This window comes from Lepidochelys olivacea, assembly GCF_965140295.1.
Source record: "Lepidochelys olivacea isolate rLepOli2 genome assembly, chromosome: 11".
Classification (NCBI taxonomy): Eukaryota; Metazoa; Chordata; order Testudines; family Cheloniidae; genus Lepidochelys; species Lepidochelys olivacea.
The window spans coordinates 34,657,039-34,680,264 of NC_140421.1; the positions used below are offsets into that span (position 1 = coordinate 34,657,039).

At 40.6% G+C, this 23,226-nt stretch overlaps 1 protein-coding gene across 1 annotated transcript; it reads left to right on the top strand.

Annotated features, from left to right (window-relative positions):
* Positions 1 to 316: 316 nt before the first annotated feature.
* On the top strand, positions 317 to 21,482 carry GCA (grancalcin). The gene is made up of 8 exons (XM_084643572.1): positions 317 to 474; positions 3,784 to 3,957; positions 11,774 to 11,843; positions 12,863 to 12,906; positions 13,204 to 13,351; positions 16,473 to 16,586; positions 17,020 to 17,078; positions 19,332 to 21,482. Exons 1-8 carry the CDS (start codon positions 451 to 453, stop codon positions 19,356 to 19,358), a joined length of 660 nt encoding a protein of 219 aa, XP_084499698.1. The 5' UTR covers positions 317 to 450; the 3' UTR covers positions 19,359 to 21,482.
* The last annotated feature ends 1,744 nt before the right edge of the window (positions 21,483 to 23,226 follow it).

Genomic DNA, 23,226 nt, shown 5'->3' on the forward strand with positions numbered 1-23,226 from the left:
GCAGAGCAGCGGCTCAGCCACCGCCCGTCTCCGCGCGGCCACAGCTGCCGCCTGCGCCGGCTCGGGCCTCGCTGAGTTCCGGTCCGCAGTGCAACAACGGAGAGAGAAATTCTCCGACAGCCAGCCCGGCCGCCCCTCCCCCACCCCTACCCCCACCCCCACGCCCCGCCCCGCCCCGCCTTCCCAACGCCTCTCCCCCGCCCCGCAAACGTTCCCTCTCGCTCGCTCCCTGCCGCCGGACCTGCACAAACTGGGGAGGGGAGTTGTGCCCCGCCCCCACGAGGCCTGACGACAGAAGGGGGCGGGGAGCCCGCCAGCCAATGGCAGGACTCAGAGGCCCGGGCTCCTCCGAGCTTCCGCGATCGGGCGGGGTGACTCGGCGGCGTAGCAGCGGCAGCAGGTTCCCGGGCTGTGAACTGTGACGGCAGCGGCTCGGCCCGTGTCTCCGCCATGGCCTACCCGGGGTTCGGAGCGGTGAGTCGCTGCGACGAGGGGACCGGGACCGGCTCCGGCGTCGCCCCTTGTGGGCTCCGCGGGGAGAGGGCAGAGTGAGGCCCTGCCGCCTGTGGGCCTTGCGCGTCAGCACGGGACAAAGGGCCGAGCCTGGGCCGGGCCTTCCCGGCCCACGGGGGCCGGCGGGACCAGCAGCCCCTCGGAGCTGCCGTGCCCTTGGGCGGGCGCAGCGCCGCAGGCGTGGGGGGGGGAGCGATCGCTCGAGCCGAGGCGGGCAGGCCCCACCGCGCCGGCCGGGCGTGGCAGGCACCCCGCGGTGCTGGGGGCAGCCTGCGCGGGCGGGGACCCGGCCGAGGGGGCTCTCGTCACCCGTTCGTGCCGTGCCGTTCCCGGTATTGAGCAGCGTCCGCGGATAGGCCCGGGCAGGCGCGGCCCTGGGCCTCGAGCGACGCCTCTAGCGGTAGCATGGGAAACCAGGCAGGGCGATTGCACAGAGCGGCCGCACGCACCCACTCGTGGGGTGGAGCACGCGGGAGGGGTCAAGAGTCGGAAGTTGGTGCTCGAGGGCTGGCCAGGGGCCCTGGTGTGAAACAGAAAATGTGCCTTGCATAATGACAAGTTTCTTTCAGAACAAGCCTGTCGCACCTTAACAGGCAGAGCCAGTTTCAGTGAGTAGCTGTCGGAGAAAGAGAACTGGGATTGCGGGGCCTCTAACCTTTGCGTCACTGCTCTTTAAATGGTTTCAGAGTAGCAGCCGTGTTAGTCTGTATCCACAAAAAGAATAGGAGTACTTGTGGCACCTCAGAGACTAACAGATTTAGAGCATAAGCTTTTGTGGGCTGCAGGCCACTTCATTGGATGCATAGAATGGAACATATAGTAAGTAGATAGATATAGATCCACCTTCTCTGTATGTGTGTGTAAGTTGCTGTACAAACTGTAAGAGGCTAATTAATTAACATGAGCTATTATCACAGGAGAAAAAAACTTTTGCAGTGATGATCAAGATGGCCCATTTAGACAGTTGACAAGGAGGTGTGAGAATACTTAACATGGGGAAATAGATTCAATATGTGTAATGACCTAGCCACTCCCAGTCTCTATTCAAACCCAAGTTTCAGAGTAACAGCCGTGTTAGTCTGTATTCACAAAAAGAAAAGGAGGACTTGTGGCACCTTAGAGACTAACCAATTTATTTGAGCATGAGCTTTCGTGAGCTACAGCTCACTTCATCGGATGCATCCTGTGGAAACTGCAGCAGACTTAATGGTATCTAGTTTGCATATTAATTCAAGCTCAGCAGTTTCTCATAACTCATCTTAATTAATTAGCTTCTTACGGTTTGTATGGCAACTTCCATCTTCTGTGGATAATATATATATATAATCTTCTTACTATATGTTCCATTCTATGCATCCGATGGAGTGGGCTGTAGCCCATGAAAGCTTATGCTCTAATAAATTTGTTAGTCTCTAAGGTGCCACAAGTACTCCTGTTCATTTTGCTCTTTAAATACAGTCCAAATTATCCTGGCAAGCAGTTGGGACTTTCGCTTCTCGTGGCCATCGCCACAGACTGCTCTGGCAAGGAGTGCCTTTCTGACTGTCCTAGTTTGTATAGGGCTGGAATAATCATGGAGCCTGAAGTACCCTCACAAACTACCAGAGAGTGGTGATGTTGCAACAGGAAGCACACCCACTTACAAAATGGCCCTGTACAGATATGGAGCTACTTCTGTGAGTTTGTAGGGAGCTCAGTAGTTTTTCCCATGGTATGTGTTATAAACTTGTGATGCCATTCCCATTGCCTCTGCTGACCCCAGTACCTGGCCTGCTGAGACCGCACCATGCTCCGCCCCCACCTTTTGAGCCTGGTGCAGTGACCTTCCCCGTTCCTGAGAGGGTACAGGAGCAGCTGGAAGTGGGGCAAGGCAGGCCCCTGCGGGTAGCTCTGGTACAGGAGCTGTCCCCTCAGGTTTGGTTCTACAACCCCTCTGGTATGATGAGGGAGTAGGACCAGCATTGAATGAGTAGTATTGTGACATGATGCATGGGAGTCGCATCACCCATCACTTAATTTTGGCCTTGCCATCCCTGTGTCACAACAGAGGGTCATCAGAACTAAACCTGAGTGGGCAGTGAAACACAGGTAGTACCATAGCTATGAGAGCTGCTACTTGGGATTCTGACGGGTAGGGTATCCTCATTGCTTTCTTTGGGTATGATACTACTTTTGAAATATTATACAGAGGATGGATTCTTTGGAGCCGTTCTAAGCTGCCTTTAAAAGAAGTATCCAGTATTGACAGCTGCCTCTGCAGTCTTCTATTTTTATGCCAGAACTTTCTATTGAAGCATCAATGTGCAGAGTTGGTTTCATTCCCTTCTCAGAGGGGCTATGGTTCAGCTTCCAGTTCTGTCTCCTGTCTCTCACCCCCTAGTTGCCTTGGCATTGGCATTTGCCTGAGATCTGGTGCTGAATTATTTTGGAAAATCCTTTCCGTTTCTATTGATGAGCAAAAAGCAATTAGCATGTTCATTATATTTTTCCTCCCACTCTTTAATAAGTCAGTGTCACAACAAAAAATCTCTCATTTTGAAGGTAGTCCTTATGGTAGTAATAAAAATGAGTGCTTATTGGAGGATGAGGGCCTCTGCTATATACAAATAAAAATCACTTCTAAGCATTATTTTAGTAGTCAAATAAAGCCCCACCCATTTCAACATCACAATACAGTTTCTCTGCTCAACCTGTCAAGACTGCTGAAACAGTCTGTATGACTGATTTAAATAACTAATCAGTTTAGCACAGGAGTGAAGAATATAATATTTAATGGAAACTGCAGGGAGGATTAGATGGTTAGAATTTATCCAAACTGGAATTAGTTACTAAATTCTGCAAAAAAAAAGTGTCCATATTCTGTTTTATACCTCATTTTTAAAAGAGATCCACTAACAACTGCCATTTCTCTTTGGAAAAATAATTTAATTTCTCATATAACATTTCTTTGGTAGTACAATTTATCCTTTTGCAATCAGGTAGCAAAGTATTAGTTTTAGAACTATTCTAAAAACTCTGAATGAGAAAGTGTTGTGTGATCACAGCATATGGGTACCTTCTTTTAATAATTTAAAAAAAGGGGGGGCAGATAATGGGTCAGTGTTTGAATACATGACCAATGAATTTGAGGTGGTACGGTTTTTTGAATTAGGCTGTGTAATGGGCATTTTAATAAAAGTACATCATGAATAAGACGACTTTGTAAATGGAAGTCTGTTACTATAGATTGAGCTGCTGATGACACTGAAATATTTCTCTTTTTCACAAAAGTATGGAGGTTACAGTGGTCAGATGCCTGGAATGCAAATGACAGTGGGACAGCCAATGCCAGGAGCAGTACCAAATATGCCTCATGGAGGATACTCTGGATATTCTGCATATTCTGGTACTTATTCTGCTGCTGCTGACCCTATGTGGACTTACTTCGCTGCTATCGCTGGACAGGTACGGTAGTGTATGCAATGTAATTAAGCCTTGTGAGTTGACCGAGCTAGCAAAGTCTGTTTTTTCTGTGAAAGAAAAACACTCGGCTTGCTCAGAACAGTATTATTAAAGCTCTCATAGTCGGAATTGTGTCTCACCAGGTAAAATTGGATTGTCCTCCCTCTCCTCAGTTAATTGAACAGTGTTGTTCGTGACTAGTAGCATAAAGGCTAATGTCAGTGGTGAGCTGTAAACAAGCTTTCATCCTTCATTAATACTTTCTTAACCTGAAGAACAAACTTTACAGTTCTACATGCTTGAAATATAGACATTTTAAAAAATACCAGTGATTGTCTCAAGGAAGAAGAACCAATTACTGCGTCCTCCATCCCCCAAAATAATAATATAATAGCCTGTTAAACTTTTGCAGACTTGGTAGACTTTATACAAATCTTCATTAATAGAATAATAAGTATTCCATATTCATGTTTTCACTGCCTCCTGAAGTGAAGGTGATGGTTTCCCTCGATCTCTCTGTCCAGGCCACTTTTATAGTATTGTGCTACAGTTTTATATGCAGGTAGTAAAATGAAACACTAAAATCCTGTTCAAGTGGTGTCTGAGACCAGACCAGGATTCTCATTAACTGATTTTGGTGCTTTCATACAGAACAAAGTAGAAAGGGAAGGAGTGCAAGAACATGGCATCTTAAAGTAGAATCCCAAGGGACTTGGGTCTTTAAAATGGATGCTGCCTGAATTGTATTCAAGTATTTCTTTTAACCTGAGGTCCTAAATCTGATATTTAAGTTCCTCGGTCACATATTACTATCCAAACGGTATCTCTTATTGATACAGGAGTGCATAGTTTGTTTTAGTAAGATGGTGATGGAGGATAGACAAATACAAATCTAGTCACGTTTAACTGGCTTATTGAGCCAGCATGCTATTGCATGGCTTTGAAGAGCTATCTAGTATAAAATAAGGGTATTAAACACTGAGAATAATGTATACATGGCTATTTTATTGGGTGGGAGTGAAAATAGATACCATGTCCCAATCTGCATTATGCTTCTGTAATGCGAATGGCAGCAACAGCACAATATATGATCAAGTAATGTAAGGAATAAGAACCAGGAAGTTTCTACAGTGTGATCTGGGGTAAAAATGTGGGGGGAGGGGGAAGAGGGGGCTGACAAGGATTCACAGAGGGCATGTGCATGGCCCCACAGGTTACTGTTCTCTAGATGATTTGGGATTTGTGCTGCCAACATGCACATTCCTAAGAACGTGGAACTGCAGAGGCAATGTATTTGAAGATCTCCAGGTCCAGGTGAGTAATCTTCTCTTCTAGATTACAGGAGCTGCTTTTTTTTTTTTTTCTTCTGGCATAAGTCACAGTCATTACAGATTGAGGCTGTGAAACTCAATTTGTCTATTGACTTCTGCTTTAAGATGCATTGTGCTGCCTTGACTCTGCTTACCTAACCATCTTTTATCCTTTATTTCTTTTTGGTGCAGAACACCACTTTTTCTGTTTTGTGATGAGTCATATCCTGCCTTTGTCCCTACTAACCTGTGGAAGCAGGAGCAGATGGATACACTGTAAAATAGCTGCAGTGCTTAGAGCAACACAGACATTTTTAATGCATTCCTGAGTAAAGGGTCCACATTATATTAAAATTGCTGTGTAGCTGTATGTGATCCCTGAGCAATACTTGATCACCGTTGGTTCTCTTCCTTCTCAAACATGCTTAAGACATGACATTTTCTAGGAGGATAACACATATCCAAAATATATTAGCAAAGGCATATTAAGACTTCATAATTAAATTGCCTCAACCAGGACACTCATGACTTCCCTTGCAAAAACATTCAGTCTCCTTGATTACAGGCCAGAAGGACCCACATGTTTATCTCTGAATTGCAAACCTGTCTGAACTGTTTGACTGGTTGGGGCATGCAACATAAATTTGGTGCTGCTGGGAGCAGTAAACTAAAACTCACTTTCTGTCTGGTCACTGGATTAGTACTCGGACTGATATGATACGGTATAACCAGGGTGGATTGATTTAAATCAGCAAGCAGGAAACCTTGATTTACATCAATGGTAATCTTGTTTTGCATTTGTGGTTTTTATGGTTATCTTCCTAAAGACATTTTTGATTCTCACTTTTTGGTAGCCATTAAAACACGTTGATTTGCAACTAAATATGGCCATTACTCTAAATTTGATACTCATGTGCTGACCAGGAGGATTTAAGCAATTATGTGGTTTAACATACATTCATATTCCTAAGTTTTACACTTTTATGTTAAAAATGGTGAATGGTGTATTTCTTATTTACAAGTGATTTGTGCCCAGCTGTATTTGGATGGAAATTGGAATTCAGTTATGTCCAAAATTTAAAATTGTTTGATTAGTTCGGTAAAACTAAACCTTGTATGTGCTGGATACATAAGGGAAAAACATTATCAAAACATTTTGCATTTAAAACTAGGAAGTATTATCCTTAGCCATTGAAGTGATTGTTTCAAGATTTTAGAACTACAGTAGAATCTCAGAATTACGAACACCAGAGTTACAAACTGATCAGTCAATGACACACCTCATTTGGAACTGGAAGTATGCAGTCAGGCCGCAGCAGAGACCAAAAAGCAAGTACAGTACAGTACTGTGTTAGATGTAAACTACAGAGGGGAAAAAGGGAAAGCATCCTTTTTCTTCTGCGTAGTAAAGTTTCAAAGCTGTATTAAGTCAATGTTCAGTTGTAAACTTGAACAAACATAACATTTTGTTCAGAGTTACAAACGTTTGAGTTATGTACAACCTCCATTCCCGAGATGCTCATAAGTCTGAGGTTCTACTGTAGTAGAACTTGTCCTCACACCTAGTTTTTATTCATAGATTGGAAGAGGAAAATAAGCTTGACTGCTTTTTCAACTCCCAGTTGGTTTCTTAACTTTGAATGACTAATCATTGAACTGAACTAGTTGAATAAGCTGAAATGAAAAAAATATTCTCGGTGGAGGTTACTGGTGTGAAAAGCTGATTTAGCACTTGAACAAACTCTGGTTCCAGGTGCTGAGCTAGTGACTTTCACCAGTTCAGTGGTTTGACTGTTTTTAAAACTTCATATTTTTTAATTTAATTTAAATGATTAATGACTTGTAGTACATTTAGACCTTAATGTAAGTTGTCATAATTTTAAATACAGTTTTAAAAAAATCTAAATACACAATCTGAGTTAAAAGGAAAAATGTTTGTGGGTTTTTTTTTGTTTTTAAACCACTCTGGGTATTGCTCAGAAAGACCTGTTCCATTTGGCTCTCCTGGAATTATTTGCAGTTTTGCTCAGGCATAGGGATCCATACCTACACAGATCCAGGTACAGGATTGGGGCCTAAATGCATAGCTTGTGACTTTATAATAGCCATTATGGAGAGATGATAGTTTTGCCGTTTACTTCTGTGAGAGCAGGATTTGACCCATAGCATGTCTTCAGCAGGAGCAGCAGTGACACGAGTTAGGATTCTATCAGTTTCACACTGTTCCAGAGGCACGAGACATGCGGCTGAGACATGATTCAAGGCAGAGGCCCAAAAATGTGAGGGAGAGTGTGATGAGGCATAAACAGATTAGGAGAAGCACCTGCATCTGACTCCTCAGTGAGTAATTGTGTTTTTGGTGAAGGGAAGAAAGGAAAAGGTTAAAAAAATAAAAATGGATATGCTAATATGCCACTTGTCTTCTCCCCTAAAAGTGGAGAAATAGAAAGAGAGGGGCTGAATATTCCCCTTTTCTGTTTAGGCTCTTACACAGTATCATGGTAAGATGACTATACAAAAGAAATGCACAAAACCTAAATAGTGGGTGAGAAAAGGTCATTGCTTAATTTTAGAGTGGGTATTGTGGTTTTTTTTTCCCCAGCTGCCAGTTTAGTTATGCAGTTAATTGGATTGGCAGCTGAGAAAAACTCAGAATTCTCAAAACTCTCCTCCCTTCCCAAAATTGTGGGTTTCCCTTTATCCTGATACTCACATGAAATTGAACTAGGCAAAGGAAATCTTTGTCCAAAGCTCAAATTATTTCAAACTTTTAGTGTAAAAGATTTCTTTCTACAGTACCTTTGAGGAATCTGTCTCCATAAATAATTTTTGCTAAAGATCATTTCTTGTTTTGTCAGCCAAGCTCATCGGTAGTATTATCTTTAGTTTAGTGTCCTCTAGCATGCTAGAGTGAATTCAAAGCTAGATTGAATCAAAACTTCGGTTTATAGGCATAACAGTCAAGCTTGCATCATGCATGCCTCAGAGGAAGCGAAGATCACACTTGGTGAAGGACACAGTTTTGCATAGTCCCTAAACAGAGTGGACAAACTCCAAAATAGAGAGGTTGATGGATGAGTGTATTCCATACATAAGCATTGTTGGAACCTGGCTGAGCTACGGGCAAGCCACCCTGCTTGCCTCCTGATAGCATGCTTTATTTTGAAATCATGAATACCTCCTAGCGAAGTTTGCAGGAGCCATTCCATTCCTTGTGTTTTTACATTCTAATTTTCTCAAATGTGTTTAAGATAAAGTTTCTCCTGGTTAGTATCAGCCTAAAAATGTGGTCTCGAGTTTCATGACTATTGGATGAGCTGGTTTTGAGCTATGGAACTCAACAGATTTAGCATGTTCGTATTGTTTGTCTCTGATAACACAGAAATAGCTTGGTTCTTTCACTGTTGTCTACCAAGGGATAGTGAGAAAACTTTGTCGCGTCAGTGTGCAAACCTGCATTGTCTTTGCTGTCAAAATCAATTCTATTCCAAATTTATCTTCAGAAATTTTACATCTGTAAGTAAAAGTAGATTACAGTTAACAAAGAGGTCTTCTGTTGTCCACTCTTTCATATCTCTGTTCCAAGTGCAGTATGCTTTGCAATATGACAAATCTTGAAACATATATATTGGTCTCTCTTCCTTGCATGCATGTGTATTTGTGTAACTATGTAACAAAAGCCCTTATTGTAAGACGTGTGGGTAATGGGCTGAGTTACAGTTTTTGTGAGCTCCTTTTGGAATCTTAACTGAGCACTTGCTGACTTTTTAGAGAGTTTTTCCTTTTTTTTTTTTTTTTTTTTTTTTTTTTTAAATTCTCAAGTATAATACTATAGTAAACTTAGTTTTTTGTAGGGGGAATACACATTCACTCCTGAAGTACGAGGCACATAACCACAGTCTGTCATCTACCATGTAGCAAGACCAGTGGGGTGATGGAAGCGCTGGCCTTGACTCTCAAAGAACTGAGCAGGTAGAAATTCACAGAAACATGGGGATTGAATTGCTTTTGGTGGGGAGGGCAAAAGGGGAAAATTGTATTTCTGACTTTCATTGTACTGTTGATATGACTAGTAAATGAGATTCAGAAATATAATATTCACCTCACTAAAATTTAAGCTATTCAGTTCCCTTCTTTTTCTTCACCCTTCTTTTTTTGTGTGAGCTTACCCATTGAAAAATGTCCTTTTTCCCATTTGAGGATAAAGGCTCCATGCTGTGGAGATTCTTGCAGCTTAATAGAGCTGATCACTTTTACTTTAGAGCCTGCCAGTGTTGCTCCTCAGTCAGGCAGATGAGGATTGATGAAGAGCATGTGATTGTCTACATAGTCTACACAGTGTTACTAGCCCCTGCTGTAACACAGTGATGGGTGAAATTCAGTCCTCCATGGAGAGCTGCAAATAGAACATCTTTCTTTTCCCACTCCCTTCAAGATGAGACTGTCACCTCTGCTCCTGCATGAAATCCAGTGATATAAGCAGGAACAAGATGAATCTTACCAGGATGGGCTAATTTTGCTTTGCTTCTGGGGAGTTTCCCTGAATGTGCTATCCTCATGGCTTTACCCTTAAGGCAGTATAAAGAATGGCAGGGCAAGGAACAAGAAAAATGGGTCTTACAATATTTTCTCTCAGATTTAACTTCTATCTGTTCATGGGACAAGCTCACCAAAAATTGGTTCTTCCTATTTTACAGCTCATGTTTAATTTTATTTGTTTTATAAAACCAAATTTTAGCGTAAGATGCAGTAGCATTAAAATAATTTGACTTGCATGCTGGATTTCCTTATTTAACTGTTTATGTTGGCCAATCATAATATCCTAGAACTGTAACATGGCTCTTCCAAAAAGTTACTTAGAGTGTATACCTAAGTACAGTGAAAAGTGCCGCTTGTCCTTTCATGGAGATCTCATTCCACCTGATACAAGATCTGCTCAGTGTGTCAGCCATTTATACTTACTAACTAGCCACAAAACATAGCTTGCTGCTATAAGTTTCTAGCTCTAAGACAGAGTGGAAGGCCAGCTGATTAAACCTTTCTACAAAGCTGTCAGTGAAGCCTAGAGAATCTTGTTTAAAGTCCTTTGTGGTGTGTGTGTTTTTTGTATTTTTTTTCCCAAGATGATTTTCCTGTTGTTCACTTGCTTCTTGAGATCTTGTTTTTTGGAGACTCCTTTTTAGAGGATAAAATGTGGAGGTTTTGAGAGCTTGTGTTACCTTTTGGTCTTGGGTGTTCAGAGGGCTGATCTGCACACCTCTATATGGGATGTTTAGCTTTCAGATTCACCTTTTTATGTTGCTCTTACTTGCATCTTACTAGCTATAATCAGTGCTGGCAATGAAATAAGCAAGCTTTTGGGGTTATTTTAATATCCTTCTTTTGAAGTGCTCTGTGGAGATGCTGAGAGAACAGAATGCTAGGAACAGAGCAGAGGAACACGAGGGAACAGACAAAGTGATACTTGGCTGATAGAAAAAGCACGTCTAGCATAGTCACATGTCACGTATGTTCAACAGTCAGTCATCGGACAGCATCATATCCCTCTTTATTGCTTTTCAACCTGAAGGATTCTAAAGCACTGTGCAGCACAATCGACTATATTGATTCTGGAATAACTTGACCCATTACTGAAATGCAGCTATCACCGCCTTCGGTGTGGAACATGGCAGCTCTTTTTTCTTTTTCAGTTTGAAGAGTTTGTATTCTTCTAAAAAGCGAAACATCTGAAAGCTGTTTAAAACTGCACAGCAACACTATACGATAGCTTAGCACAGTAAGTGAGGAATAGGTATCCAACTGAACTGTGGAAGGATATAGGTAGTTCGAATATAACTACCCAAATTGGAATTTTGCCAGGGCACTAAGAATAACATCCCTGCTGTTAATAGCATCATAGCTTCTTTGACCACAAAATGGTCAGAATGTCAGTTTTATTGTGTACATCAACCAAGGAACAGCAAAACTACAGGGGACCCCTGACATATAATGGGAAATGTGATGGGCAAAAGAAAAGGACCTTTTTAATACTTTGTTTCAGAATGGAGGCTCTGATACTCTAGAAGGCTCTCATTAAAATCATGAACAAAATAGAAATAAATGCAGAAAACACCTTAACCAATTATTTGATAGAATTGTCTGCAACTTTATATGAAAATTCTATACTAATTATCAGACGATATCACTGTAATTTAACTGCTGCTGAAGGCTCATTTTAAATAGGTATTTGTTGCTAAGATAGGATTCCATTTAATTACTGTTGCTAAGATAGGATTCCATGTAATTGCTATAAGCAAGGAATTCTATTTAACTTTAGTGCTGCAGACTCTTGATTTAGATGAGGCACCATTTTGTAGTATTTTTAATTTTTTAAGTATTAAATATCTTTACATAGTTATAATGAACTAATTCATTTGTCTTCTGTTAGATTATTCACTGACACTTCATTTTTGCATGGATTTGTATTGATAAGTGTCCATGACCACAAACCTATGCACTCTGTTCTACAGGATGGTGAAGTGGATGCAGAGGAACTACAGAGATGCTTAACACAGTCTGGAATCAGTGGGACCTATTCTCGTAAGACTTTGAATGTTGTTACTGTACACTTTCTCTTTTAATCTGTGGATGATATTTTGGAATTTCTGTTCTTCAAGGAGCATTCCCTCTCTCCCATTGTGTACCTCTTTCATTTCCTTCCTTATCACAGATTTCCGCTTTGTGCTGGCATGTGTCCTTTCTGTGCACCTTAAATAAATGGCACAGCCCTGCTAATGCCAATCCTGAAGATCAGCGTTTGTGCTAGTTCATCTGTACAGTGTTTCCAGTGCACTTTAATTTGAATTTCTCACGCTTTCCCTCTTACACAACAGAATATGAAAACAGTTGCAATCACAGGGCTTGGGCTCTGGTGGGTGCTCATCCCCTCCCAAGACATGGACCATGCTTTGTAATCCCTTTGAATGAGATGGCATATGGTTAGAGACCAGGTAGGGTCTCGAGTACAACACATTCCAAAACTCTTATTCGGAAGGCAAAATAATGTCTTATTTTGTTATAAGGATTTAATAAAACTCCTGGAATCAAAATAAACTACCTTTGCTTTATGGGTGAATAATTTTAATTCCAAATCTTACTGTTCTTAAAGTATTACTGTGTATTTGACATGCATAGCCTAGTAGTAGAGCAAGCTTTCCTACACTGGCCTACCAAATGTGCCTTCACCTTGAGATATTGAGTTGAGATAGTAATTTGGTTTCCACACCTGTTTAATCCTTGTTCTCCCTGCTGATACTGAATTAATACTCTCCATTAAGAACAGGAGCTGGGTCACCAGTTCCTGGCTCAGTAGATGCTAAAGCAATGTAGTGTCCTGCATTTTATCCACATCTAACCCATGGCCTAAATAACTAGTAGTGTAGAAGCAAATGTCTTCATGTCCTTTTAGCCATCCCCTACTTGATTTTGTTTTTCCTGGTGAGCTTTCAAAATCTCTTGCAAAAGCAAATTAACTCATGTGTTGACTAGTGTCACTGAAACTGCATTCGTTACAAAATAAAATTAATCTAGTTTTGATTCAATCTTTGACTATTTTTCAGCATTCAGTTTGGAAACCTGCAGAATTATGATCTCCCTGATGGATGTATCCTTGGAAAAATGTAGACTATACTGTAGTCTTAATGTCAGTTTAAACCAATAAATAATCCTGAGAAGAAACTAGAATTTCAAAACATTTTTAAACTAATGTTTTAGAACACTATCCTTGGGCTCCATTCATTTTTAATGTTGCACAGAAATTGGTTGTTTTAGTATTGTCAGGGTGGTTAGAAGTCAAACTGCCTTATATGACTTGAAATTATATGTTTAATAATTTGGTTTGTCCTATTAAGTTACTTAGTTTTAATGTATTAAGTTATTTTTGTTAACAAAACTTCATCAGAGAGATTATACAGGAAAAATGGGATTTAATGAATTCAAAGAACTCTGGGCAGCTCTTAATGCTTGGAAGCAAAATTTCATGATGATTGATCAAGACCGAAGTGGAACCGTAGAACTTCATGAATTGGGTCAAGTCATTGCAGCTATGGGTAAGTTAGCATTTCAAAAACTTCTGCAACCTCCTGTTTGTTCTATTTAATGCAATATATATTACTACTTTAATTATAAGGATGCAGCATGTAGAATATGGAAGGTTGCAGTGAATTGTGTTGCTACCTATGGGGTCAAAATATAGGGCTTGCCAGGAGTGTTGTACAGGTACCATGCTTCATTTCTGGGAACTCCTCACTATCAACTAAGTATTCCTTCCTTCCTGGCTAGCCCAGAAATAGTGTCGATAAGCTTTATAGAGAGCTGTATACAGCCATCTTCAGATGGAAAGATTGGTCATCTGGGGACACATCCTTGAAGATTGGGAGGAGACAGGAAATCCCTCTTAAAATAAATGCCATATTCAGTACTGAACACTGTTAATTTTCACAAGTTTTTAGATGCAGCACTTCTTAATATTGGCATACATAGGGCTAATACATCTATTTGGGGTAGAGGAGGGAAAGGAAGACTTTCAGTACATTCTGCTCCTGGAGGAGTCATGGGCATATGTCTTCCCAATGAGGTGCAAAATATGTTCTGGGGGCACACCATTTCAGCAGAGTATAAAGAGACACTCGCTCTCACTCACTCACTCTATGATGAACCTAGCCCATCTTATAGGGCAGATGCACATAAGCCTGTGTGCTTCCCCTTTGATGGCAGGTTGTTAAAGATTAGTGACTAAAAGTTGCTCTTCATCTAGAATACCCCATTGTAAAAAAAGTTATACAAATCTTCATCATAGCTGCTGCTAGCCAACAATAGTAAATCAGGAACCAGTGCCAGACACTGCACTGGCATAAAAAGGCTTTCTGTTAAACTGTATTTCTGGAACCCTGGTGTATAGCTAGCATGTTCCATTTCCCGCTGAGTGGGAAAGGCTAATGCTCTTGTGAATCAAAGTGCTCCAGTTGTTTGGAGTAATAGTCATTTTGTGCATGTGCATGGGATATTACAATCTATCCTTAAGTCTCTGGGCTGCAACCGTTAGCAGCTGCTGCTAAGTTAATTTTTGAATAGAGGTAGAAGGTGGAAGTTAGTAGCTTCCTAGTTACTCTCGAGTCTGTTAGATAGACACTGACCCCACTACTAAGTAGGGGGTATGATTGGAGCTGAGGTAGATATACCCACACAAGTACTGTCGTAGATAGCAGTATAGATGTTGGGGCATGGTCTTCAGCAATGCAACCTAACCCATAGCAAAGCCTGTGTTGCCAGATCTACGCTGCTGTTTTTAGCAGTGCTAGCAGTATCAGCATACCCACACTTTCTTCTGAATGACAGGAAGAAGGGAAAGAATAAATGCCATGGGGAACTGAATTTGCTAGAGACTTGAATCCTGTATGAGATGTCTCTGGCCTCTTGCTTGAAAACTTCCAAATTGCATACACTTTAAAAAAAATAGTAAACATTATATACCTAAATAAGATTCTTTTCTCTCTCTTCTTCCTCTGAGTCTCTGTTTACACTTGCTGAAGTTACGAAAGGGGGGGTCTAGAACATGCTGTGTTGGTCCTACAACGGTCAGGCACAGGAACCTACTTTTCTAGAGGCAGTACTTCATGTTAACGATGTTTCTGGCAGGCTGGTGTTGTAATCCTCTCATCTTTTCTTCATTTGCCTTTGTGTGTGTGTCTACTTTTCCCTTCTCCAACCTGTCAAGCAGCATTAAAGCACAGAAACTACTCTTTGTACAGTGGAGAGTCATGCTGTCTGGGCATGCTGCACTTTTTCTTGGAGAAGGCTCCGAGTTCAGTCAAGATACTCTAATTCCACAAGGAGTCCAGTGGCACCTTACAGACGAACAGATTTATTTGAGCAGAAGCTTTTGTGGGTAAAAACCCCACTTCTTCAGATGCATGGAGTGAAAATTACAGATGCAGACATAAATATACTGACACATGAAGAGAAGGGAGTTACCTCACAAGTGGAGAACCAGTGCTGACCGGGCCAATTCGATCAGGGTGGATGTAGTCCACTCCCAATAATAGATGAGGAGGTGTCAATTCCAGGAGAGGCAAAGCTGCTTTTGTAATGAGCCAGCCACTCCCAGTCCCTATTCAAGCCCAAATTAATAGTGTTAAATTTGCAAATGAATTTTAGTTCTGCTGTTTCTCTTTGAAGTCTGTTTCTGAAGTTTTTTCGTTCAAGTATAGCTACTTTCAAATCTGTTATAGAATGTCCAGGAAGATTGAAGTGTTCTCCGACTCGCTTTTGTACATTCCCATTCCTGATGTCCAATTTGTGTCCATTTATTCTTTTACGTAGGGACTGTCCTGTTTGGCCAATGTACATGGCAGAGGGCCATTGCTGGCACATGATGGCATATATAACATTAGTGGACTTGCAGGTGAATGAGCCTCTGGTGGTGTGGCTGATGTGGTTGGGTCCTCTGTCACTAGAATAGATATGAGGACTACACCCAATACTTCTAATACTAGTGCAGAGTATGTTCCAAATAGAGCAATTGGCAGGTGAACTGGCAAACAGGCAGTAGATGCTAAACATCCTTTTACTCCTGGGCCTTGTTAAAAATGTCCACAAGCCACCCTCTGGCTACTTTTGCTAAAAAGTCAAGGCTGACCTGATTACACAGAACTAGTATCTCTGTTTAGTATGGTGACAGGTTTCAGAGGGTTAGCTGTTTTAGTCTGTATCAGCAAAAACAACAAGGAGTCCTTGTGGCACCTTAGAGACTAACAAATTTATTTGGGCATAAGGAAGTGGGTTTTAGCCCACGAAAGCTTATGCCCAAATAAATTTGTTAGTCTCTAAGGTGCCACAAGGACTCCTCCGTGTGTTTGTTTGCTTAATCTCCACTTTAAGAGGAAGATTAAATGTCTTGAGTGTTCATGATGATGTCTGAAGTTGTCCTTTCAGATGAATTTCAGGATGGGCACACAGTGTATAATGGAACCGTTCTAATGTCGGAAAATTTGAACTTTTTCACTGCTGCATATGAATACTCCTTCACTGTGCCCTATAAACTGCATTGACTGCAGTACAGGATGTATAGTAATTATTATTTCAATAGTCATACTTTCCAAAGATTATCCAGCAAACTGTTGCAAAAGTCGTAACATTATAGGCTGTAACTTCCTATTTTTGGTCTTTTAGGTTACAGATTAAGCCCGCAAACACTAACTGCTATTGTAAAACGTTATAGCAAGAATGGCAAAATCTTTTTTGATGACTATGTGGCTTGCTGTGTGAAATTACGGGCATTGACAGGTATGGGGGTTTTCTATTTTTTGAAATAGATATGCAGTCCAGAGTTTATGTTCTAATTTTTTCTCATCTAAAAATTGTAATTGTAGTGTAAAGATTATTCTTATAATTCTTAAATCTTTTACAATTCTTAAGATTACATTTTAAAATTTATTTTGTATGTAATTGTCTTCAGTGTTTTTAGTAATAGTTCAGTATTCAGGATACCTAGAAAGTAATTTTGCTTTTCTACTGTAAGTTTTTAGATAGAATGTGGAAGGAAAGAAGTATGAAATGTTAAACAGGTTCAAAAGTGACAAATTTGCCGGAGGGCGGGGGGACGACAAAAGAAATGTTTGACAAGGTAATACTGCCAACCAAACTTACATTTAGGGTCTACATTAAATACTTCGGAGTTTTGCAAAGCTCCAATTTACTTATTTTATTCTTTTCTAAGATTTCTTCCGGAGACGAGACAACATGCAACAGGGATATGTGAATTTTGTATATGATGATGTAAGTATCTCTCTAAATAAAATACTCAAATTTGTTGGGACTATATGAAAAGTCAAGGCTGACCTGATTACACAGAACTAGGATCCTGGGAACTACAGGCCAGTGAGCCTCACTTCAGTCCCCGGAAAAATCATGGAGCAGGTCCTCAAAGAATCAATCCTGAAGCACTTACATGAGAGGAAAGTGATCAGGAACAGTCAGCATGGATTCACCAAGGGAAGGTCATGCCTGACTAATCTAATCGCCTTCTATGATGAGATTACTGGTTCTGTGGATGAAGGGAAAGCAGTGGATGTATTGTATCTTGACTTTAGCAAAGCTTTTGACACTGTCTCCCACAGTATTCTTGTCAGCAAGTTAAAGTAGTATGGGCTGGATGAATGCACTATAAGGTGGGTAGAAAGTTGGCTAGATTGTCTGGCTCAACGGATAGTGATCAATGGCTCCATGTCTAGTTGGCAGCCGGTGTCAAGTGGAGTGCCCCATGGGTCAGTCTTGGGGCCGGTTTTGTTCAATATCTTCATAAATGATCTGGAGGATGGTGTGGATTGCACTCTCGGCAAATTTGCGGATGATACTAAACTGGGAGGAGTGGTAGATACGCTGGAGGGCAGGGATAGGATACAGAGGGACCTAGACAAATTGGAGGATTGGGCCAAAAGAAATCTGATGAGGTTCAATAAGGATAAGTGCAGGGTCCTGCACTTAGGACGGAAGAACCCAATGCACAGCTACAGACTAGGGACCGAATGGCTAGGCAGCAGTTCTGCGGAAAAGGACCTAGGGGTCACAGTGGACGAGAAGCTGGATATGAGTCAGCAGTGTGCCCTTGTTGCCAAGAAGGCCAATGGCACTTTGGGATGTATAAGTAGGGGCATAGCGAGCAGATCAAGGGATGTGATCGTCCCCCTCTATTTGACATTGGTGAGGCCTCATCTGGAGTACTGTGTCCAGTTTTGGGCCCCACACTACAAGAAGGATGTGGATAAATTGGAGAGAGTCCAGCGAAGGGCAACAAAAATGATTAGGGGTCTGGAACACATGACTTATGAGGAGAGGCTGAGGGAGCTGGGATTGTTTAGTCTGCAGAAGAGAAGAATGAGGGGGGGTTTGATAGCTGCTTTCAACTACCTGAGAGGATGGTTCTAGACTATTCTCAGTGGTGGAAGAGGACAGGACAAGGAGTAATGGTCTCAAGTTGCAGTGGGGGAGGTTTAGGTTGGATATTGGGAAAAACTTTTTCACTAGGAGGGTGGTGAAACACTGGAATGCGTTGCCTAGGGAGGTGGTGGAATCTTCTTCCTTAGACGTTTTTAAGGTCAGGCTTGACAAAGCCCTGGCTGGGATGATTTAATTGGGGATTGGTCCTGCTTTTGAGCAGGGGGTTGGACTAGATGACCTCTTGAGGTCCCTTCCAACCCTATATTCTATGATCTATGATTCTAAAACATTATTGTTGCAAATGACTGACTCGAGCTGCATGTTTAAATTTTACTTATCAGAAATGTTTTTTTATCATAAACTCTTTGGTTGCATTCATGTTAACTTTCCTGTACCTTCACCTCCAAAGAATGACTAAAAACACCCCTCCTGTAATGGCCACTCTGTAATCTAAGACCTTAATCCTTCAAAGATTTTAAGCACAAGATGAACTCAGTAGGACTACTCATATCTTTAAAGATAAGCACGTGCATAAGTCTTCACAGAGCTGAGGGCTTAATATGTTTTGCGTTGTCTATTCATGGGCTGTGAGTAGCAATTACTAAAAGTATGTCCATGGACTTCATTGGACTAACATCCAGTAGGAAATGTTTGCAGGATCAGACTCTTAGATTGTAACAGTCATCTGTTACCTATGTGGCACTGACTTAGCATCATAAGCATACATGACATTATATAGTGTTGTGTGCATTGTTAATAGTACAGATGTAGCAATTTGAAAGTCTTTAATGCTGAAAATTTAAAAACAAAACAAATCTCTCATTTTACTCCTTTCAAATTCTTTGAACGCTTCTAAGCATTTGTTCATCCAGTAGACAAGTCCCAAGTTGTGTTCCCACAGTTTCTTTTCTCCATACCCTCCCCTTCTCCCCCCCCCCCCAAAAAAAAGAACCCTGACAAAACCAAGACAGACAATTTCTGAACTCTTTTTAGATGACCTGATAATTTGTAGTATTCCAATTGTTTTCATTTCCCAATGTGGTGGTGTGTGCGGAGTGTTAGCTACCTTGACTTTTTTTTTTTCCCTTCTAGTTTTTGCAGTGTACCATGGCAATCTGAGTGGAAGGCTGCTAAAGGATATAGACTCCGACCTGTGAAGTCTTCTCCTGAGAAGAAATTAACTGAACCTGCTGTGAATTGAAGCTGTAGCAGACTTCCCCCATCTTTCTGCCCGTTACGACATCCACTTTGAACAAATGTTTTGATTTTAGTGCACAGTTGAGAGCAATAATTTTTTTTCATTTTGTTATTTTTCAGAAGCATACTCTTTATATGTACATGCATAATTCCAGACGAGTACCCTGTTATGCACTCAAGCTTAATGAAGACTAAACAAACTTTTTGCTTGTAACAGCTGCAAGAGTTGCAAGCATAGACCATTTCATTTTTATATGTATTTAGACTGCATACATGAGCAGAATATCAGACATCCTGGTTTTTAATCTAAACTAATGTAGGTATTTCATGTGACCATCAAAGTACGTTGTTTCAGATGTCATACTCTGAGGAATTCTAGTTGCTTGGTGACACTAGTTCAGTATTCCACCAGAAACACAACTTAAAACAAGTTATTAGGTAAAATTCTCCAGACTCATTGCAATAGATTTTTTCTAAGGCAGACTGTTAAAAATTGTTCTTCCAAGAATTTATTTATGGACAGTTCTTGTTGAGTAAAAGTTGAGACCCTCTCTTCTAATCAACATGCAGAAAGCAAAAAAAATGTTTAAGGAACTATTGCAAGTCTTCATAGAGTTCACTTCCCTTTTAGTTTGAAAGCTTTAAAGTCTTCACCTATTCTGTAAAAATTGACTCCCAGTAGACCCTCAAATTGGTAAACCTATTCCATTTTGAGATCAAAAAAATTCCCTTAAGAAAATAACGTAGTGAACAGAAGTCTGATTAGGGGATTACTCAAGCAGGTCCTTATTTTGCTAGGATATTTTAGCAGTGCATCTAACAGCGAAGTAATGAGTGAATCACAACCATGATCAACTCTATATCTCATCAAACTTCTGTTGGTTTTGTTCAATCCCAAATTTTGTAATCCACAGCCATTCTAGGTTCTGTATCCTTCAACAACAAACCTTAGCAGGGGTTAAATTGGAAGTTATGCTCATGTCATGCTTGAAGTGGAGACTTACTGTGATGCATTGAGAGTGCTCCGTGGTTAGGAATTTATGGAAATATTTTTCTCATGACAAACAAGGCACTTTTAGTCTTGTTGTTCTGTTGTGTGCGCGCGTGTATACATTTTGCCAATGAACAGTGTCGTATGTAATTCTGTGCTTCTTACACCTATTCCCATAGTGTCACAAGTATACTACTAAACATAACAATTTAAGAATGATTTTGCTGAATATTTTTGATACTGAAATGTATTCAACCTTTTTGGATCCCTCTTAATTGTATTTGCATTATAGTAACTATTGGAAGTAAGTTTTCAGATCTGTAACAAACTAAATATTTGCATATCCTGCTGTTCAAGACTGAAATAAGTAAACAGTTTTTGTGCAGGTTTAGACCTATTGCCAATAAGTTTTCATGTTGTTGTAAAGATACTGAATATACTAATTTGTGTACACGTACTTTTATTTGTAAACAGTGAACAATTTTCCAAGTCATCTTTGAGTTCTTTTTTAAAGAAATAGGCATTCAAATAGCTTGCCATACATTTGTCGTACAAAAACTTGTTATGTTACAGGAGATGCTACGGTTTATAAATGATGCATTTCATCTTGGTTTAAAAAGTCTGCCAAATATTTTTTAAAAAAATCCAGCTTTACAATTCTATATTCAAGTGGAATCATAGTACATTTTAAATGACAAGGGAGGCAAATCAGTCCTAGGGGATGTCTTAATTTAGTCCATCCAACTTCCATTCCAAAGAGCATAGCTGCGCTCTGTGTTCATTAATAATCCCAAAACATCCCAAATGGGCATTGAAAGGCCAAGTAGCAAATGCTTTCTTATGGATAATACAATTCCATCTACTAGTCATACATAGCTCTACAGTGAGGAAAGCAACTTCTCCATAGTATTTTTCATGCAATTTACAGGGTCCAGGATGTGCTCCTCTTGAACAGTAGAAGTAAAATTTATTGTCATGATCACTTATGAGTCCACAGTGGATTTTATTTCTGTATATTATCTTTGCCCTTATTAAACTAAAATATTTACAGACAATATTTTTGTCACATTGTCCTTTTTTCCAAGCATAATTTTTTCCAAAAAATCAATATACACTAAATAGGCATAGTTGATTAGTGGATCCTGGGTGGTCAAATGCAACACATACATACAAATCTAAAGAAAATGTTGGTCTTTACTAATGAAATCTGTGTATATAAAGGAAATGCAAAATCGGTGTGATCATGGGACAGGACATCTGACAGTCTTCTAGGTCAGCAAGAAATTACCCATTTAAAGTATTCATACTTCTGGAAAGTCCTTAAGTGTGGCATGTCTGCATTTCATGTCTATTTACATCGCAGTAAATCTGGATCACATTTGGTTAATTTACAAGTAAAAAAGGGAATTTTCTCTGACTCCCCACAACTTCCACCTGGAATCAGAAAGCCAGGCTGGGTTCTTTCCTATTTGTGCATAGTCACAAAGATTCAGTAATGGATTGAATAGGCCAAATTCTGCCTTCAGTTACATCTGCACAACTTTTTTTTTTTTTTTTTTTTTTTGAAGTGGGGTTTGCTTGGAGGTAAATGAGAAGAATTTAACTCTGCCAGTAAAATTTAGTTAGTTGTATTGTTGCATGAGAAATGGTACGTTGCCCAAAGCTGTGGTGTTGCAGTGCTACTGTGTGTAAAGAGTAACAAAACTGGAGTAACGTGCATAGATGTGACAGACAAACTTGCTTCCAGTGATCATGAAGTGTATCTTTTGTATACAGAAGTCACAGACTACCACTTCACTCAATGTATACAGCAAACTCACTTTACTCTGCTCTCACTGATGAGACAAAATTTAAATCAGTTAAGGGGTATCCTTGTGAATGAATAAAGACATGAGCCCAATGTTTTCTGCTTTGCAAAATGCTAGTTATGAGTCTGGGCCAAATTTTTCCCTTGTTATACCAGTGTAAAGTCAACCTAAATCTGGTGTTTACACCAACATAGAGGCACTGTACTAGTAACTTCATTGACTTCTAGATTTACCATAGTGTATGTCAGAGCTGAGTCTGGCTTTGCTTTAGCATTTTTCCTATAAGCAAGAGCTCCTTGTTCTGTAACGATTTCCAATTCCACTGCCTATATGGCCGGAATTGTCAGCAGGGCTTGGCTTAGCCACTGCTAGTGGGGTCAGATTTTCAACAAAGCTCAGCATGTTGGATGCTGAGCTCTTGAAAATCTGACCCCAGATTTTAGTGGGGCTGAGCAATCTTCAATGTAAAGCACTTAGTGCAATTGGTTAAACAGCTCTATTTGGTATTCCTAGTCTAAACTTTGGGGCTAGGTCTGCTTCGTGCTGTGGCATTACTTCTGCAAAAGGGATGTTTTGCTCCCTAATCTAATATAAATAACTGATCTCTTGCTGTGAGGTCTCAGGCAGCTCTTGGAGAGATTCTGGATGTGGTTGGAACCTCCCTGGTTTCATGCAAGGTGTGGTGAATGCTACACTAATGGAGCTGATCTGCTAGGGTTCCTCTCTCTCTATTTGTAGATGAGAGACATGAACCCTAGCAGTCACACAGTGCAGGTGGGAGAATGCTGCTCAGCTGCAGGAGGCAGATGCACTAGCTCTGCTCAAGGTAACCTGCTAAAAATAGCAGGTAGCTTGGGGTAGCTACCTGAGTAGGTACCCAGGGGGTATGGGTGGGTTTGTACTCAAGTGGCTATACTGCAATTTTTAGCGTGTTAACTCAAGCAGAGGTAGCACGTGCTGTTGATTTGAGCCAGCAGGCACATGCCCATCT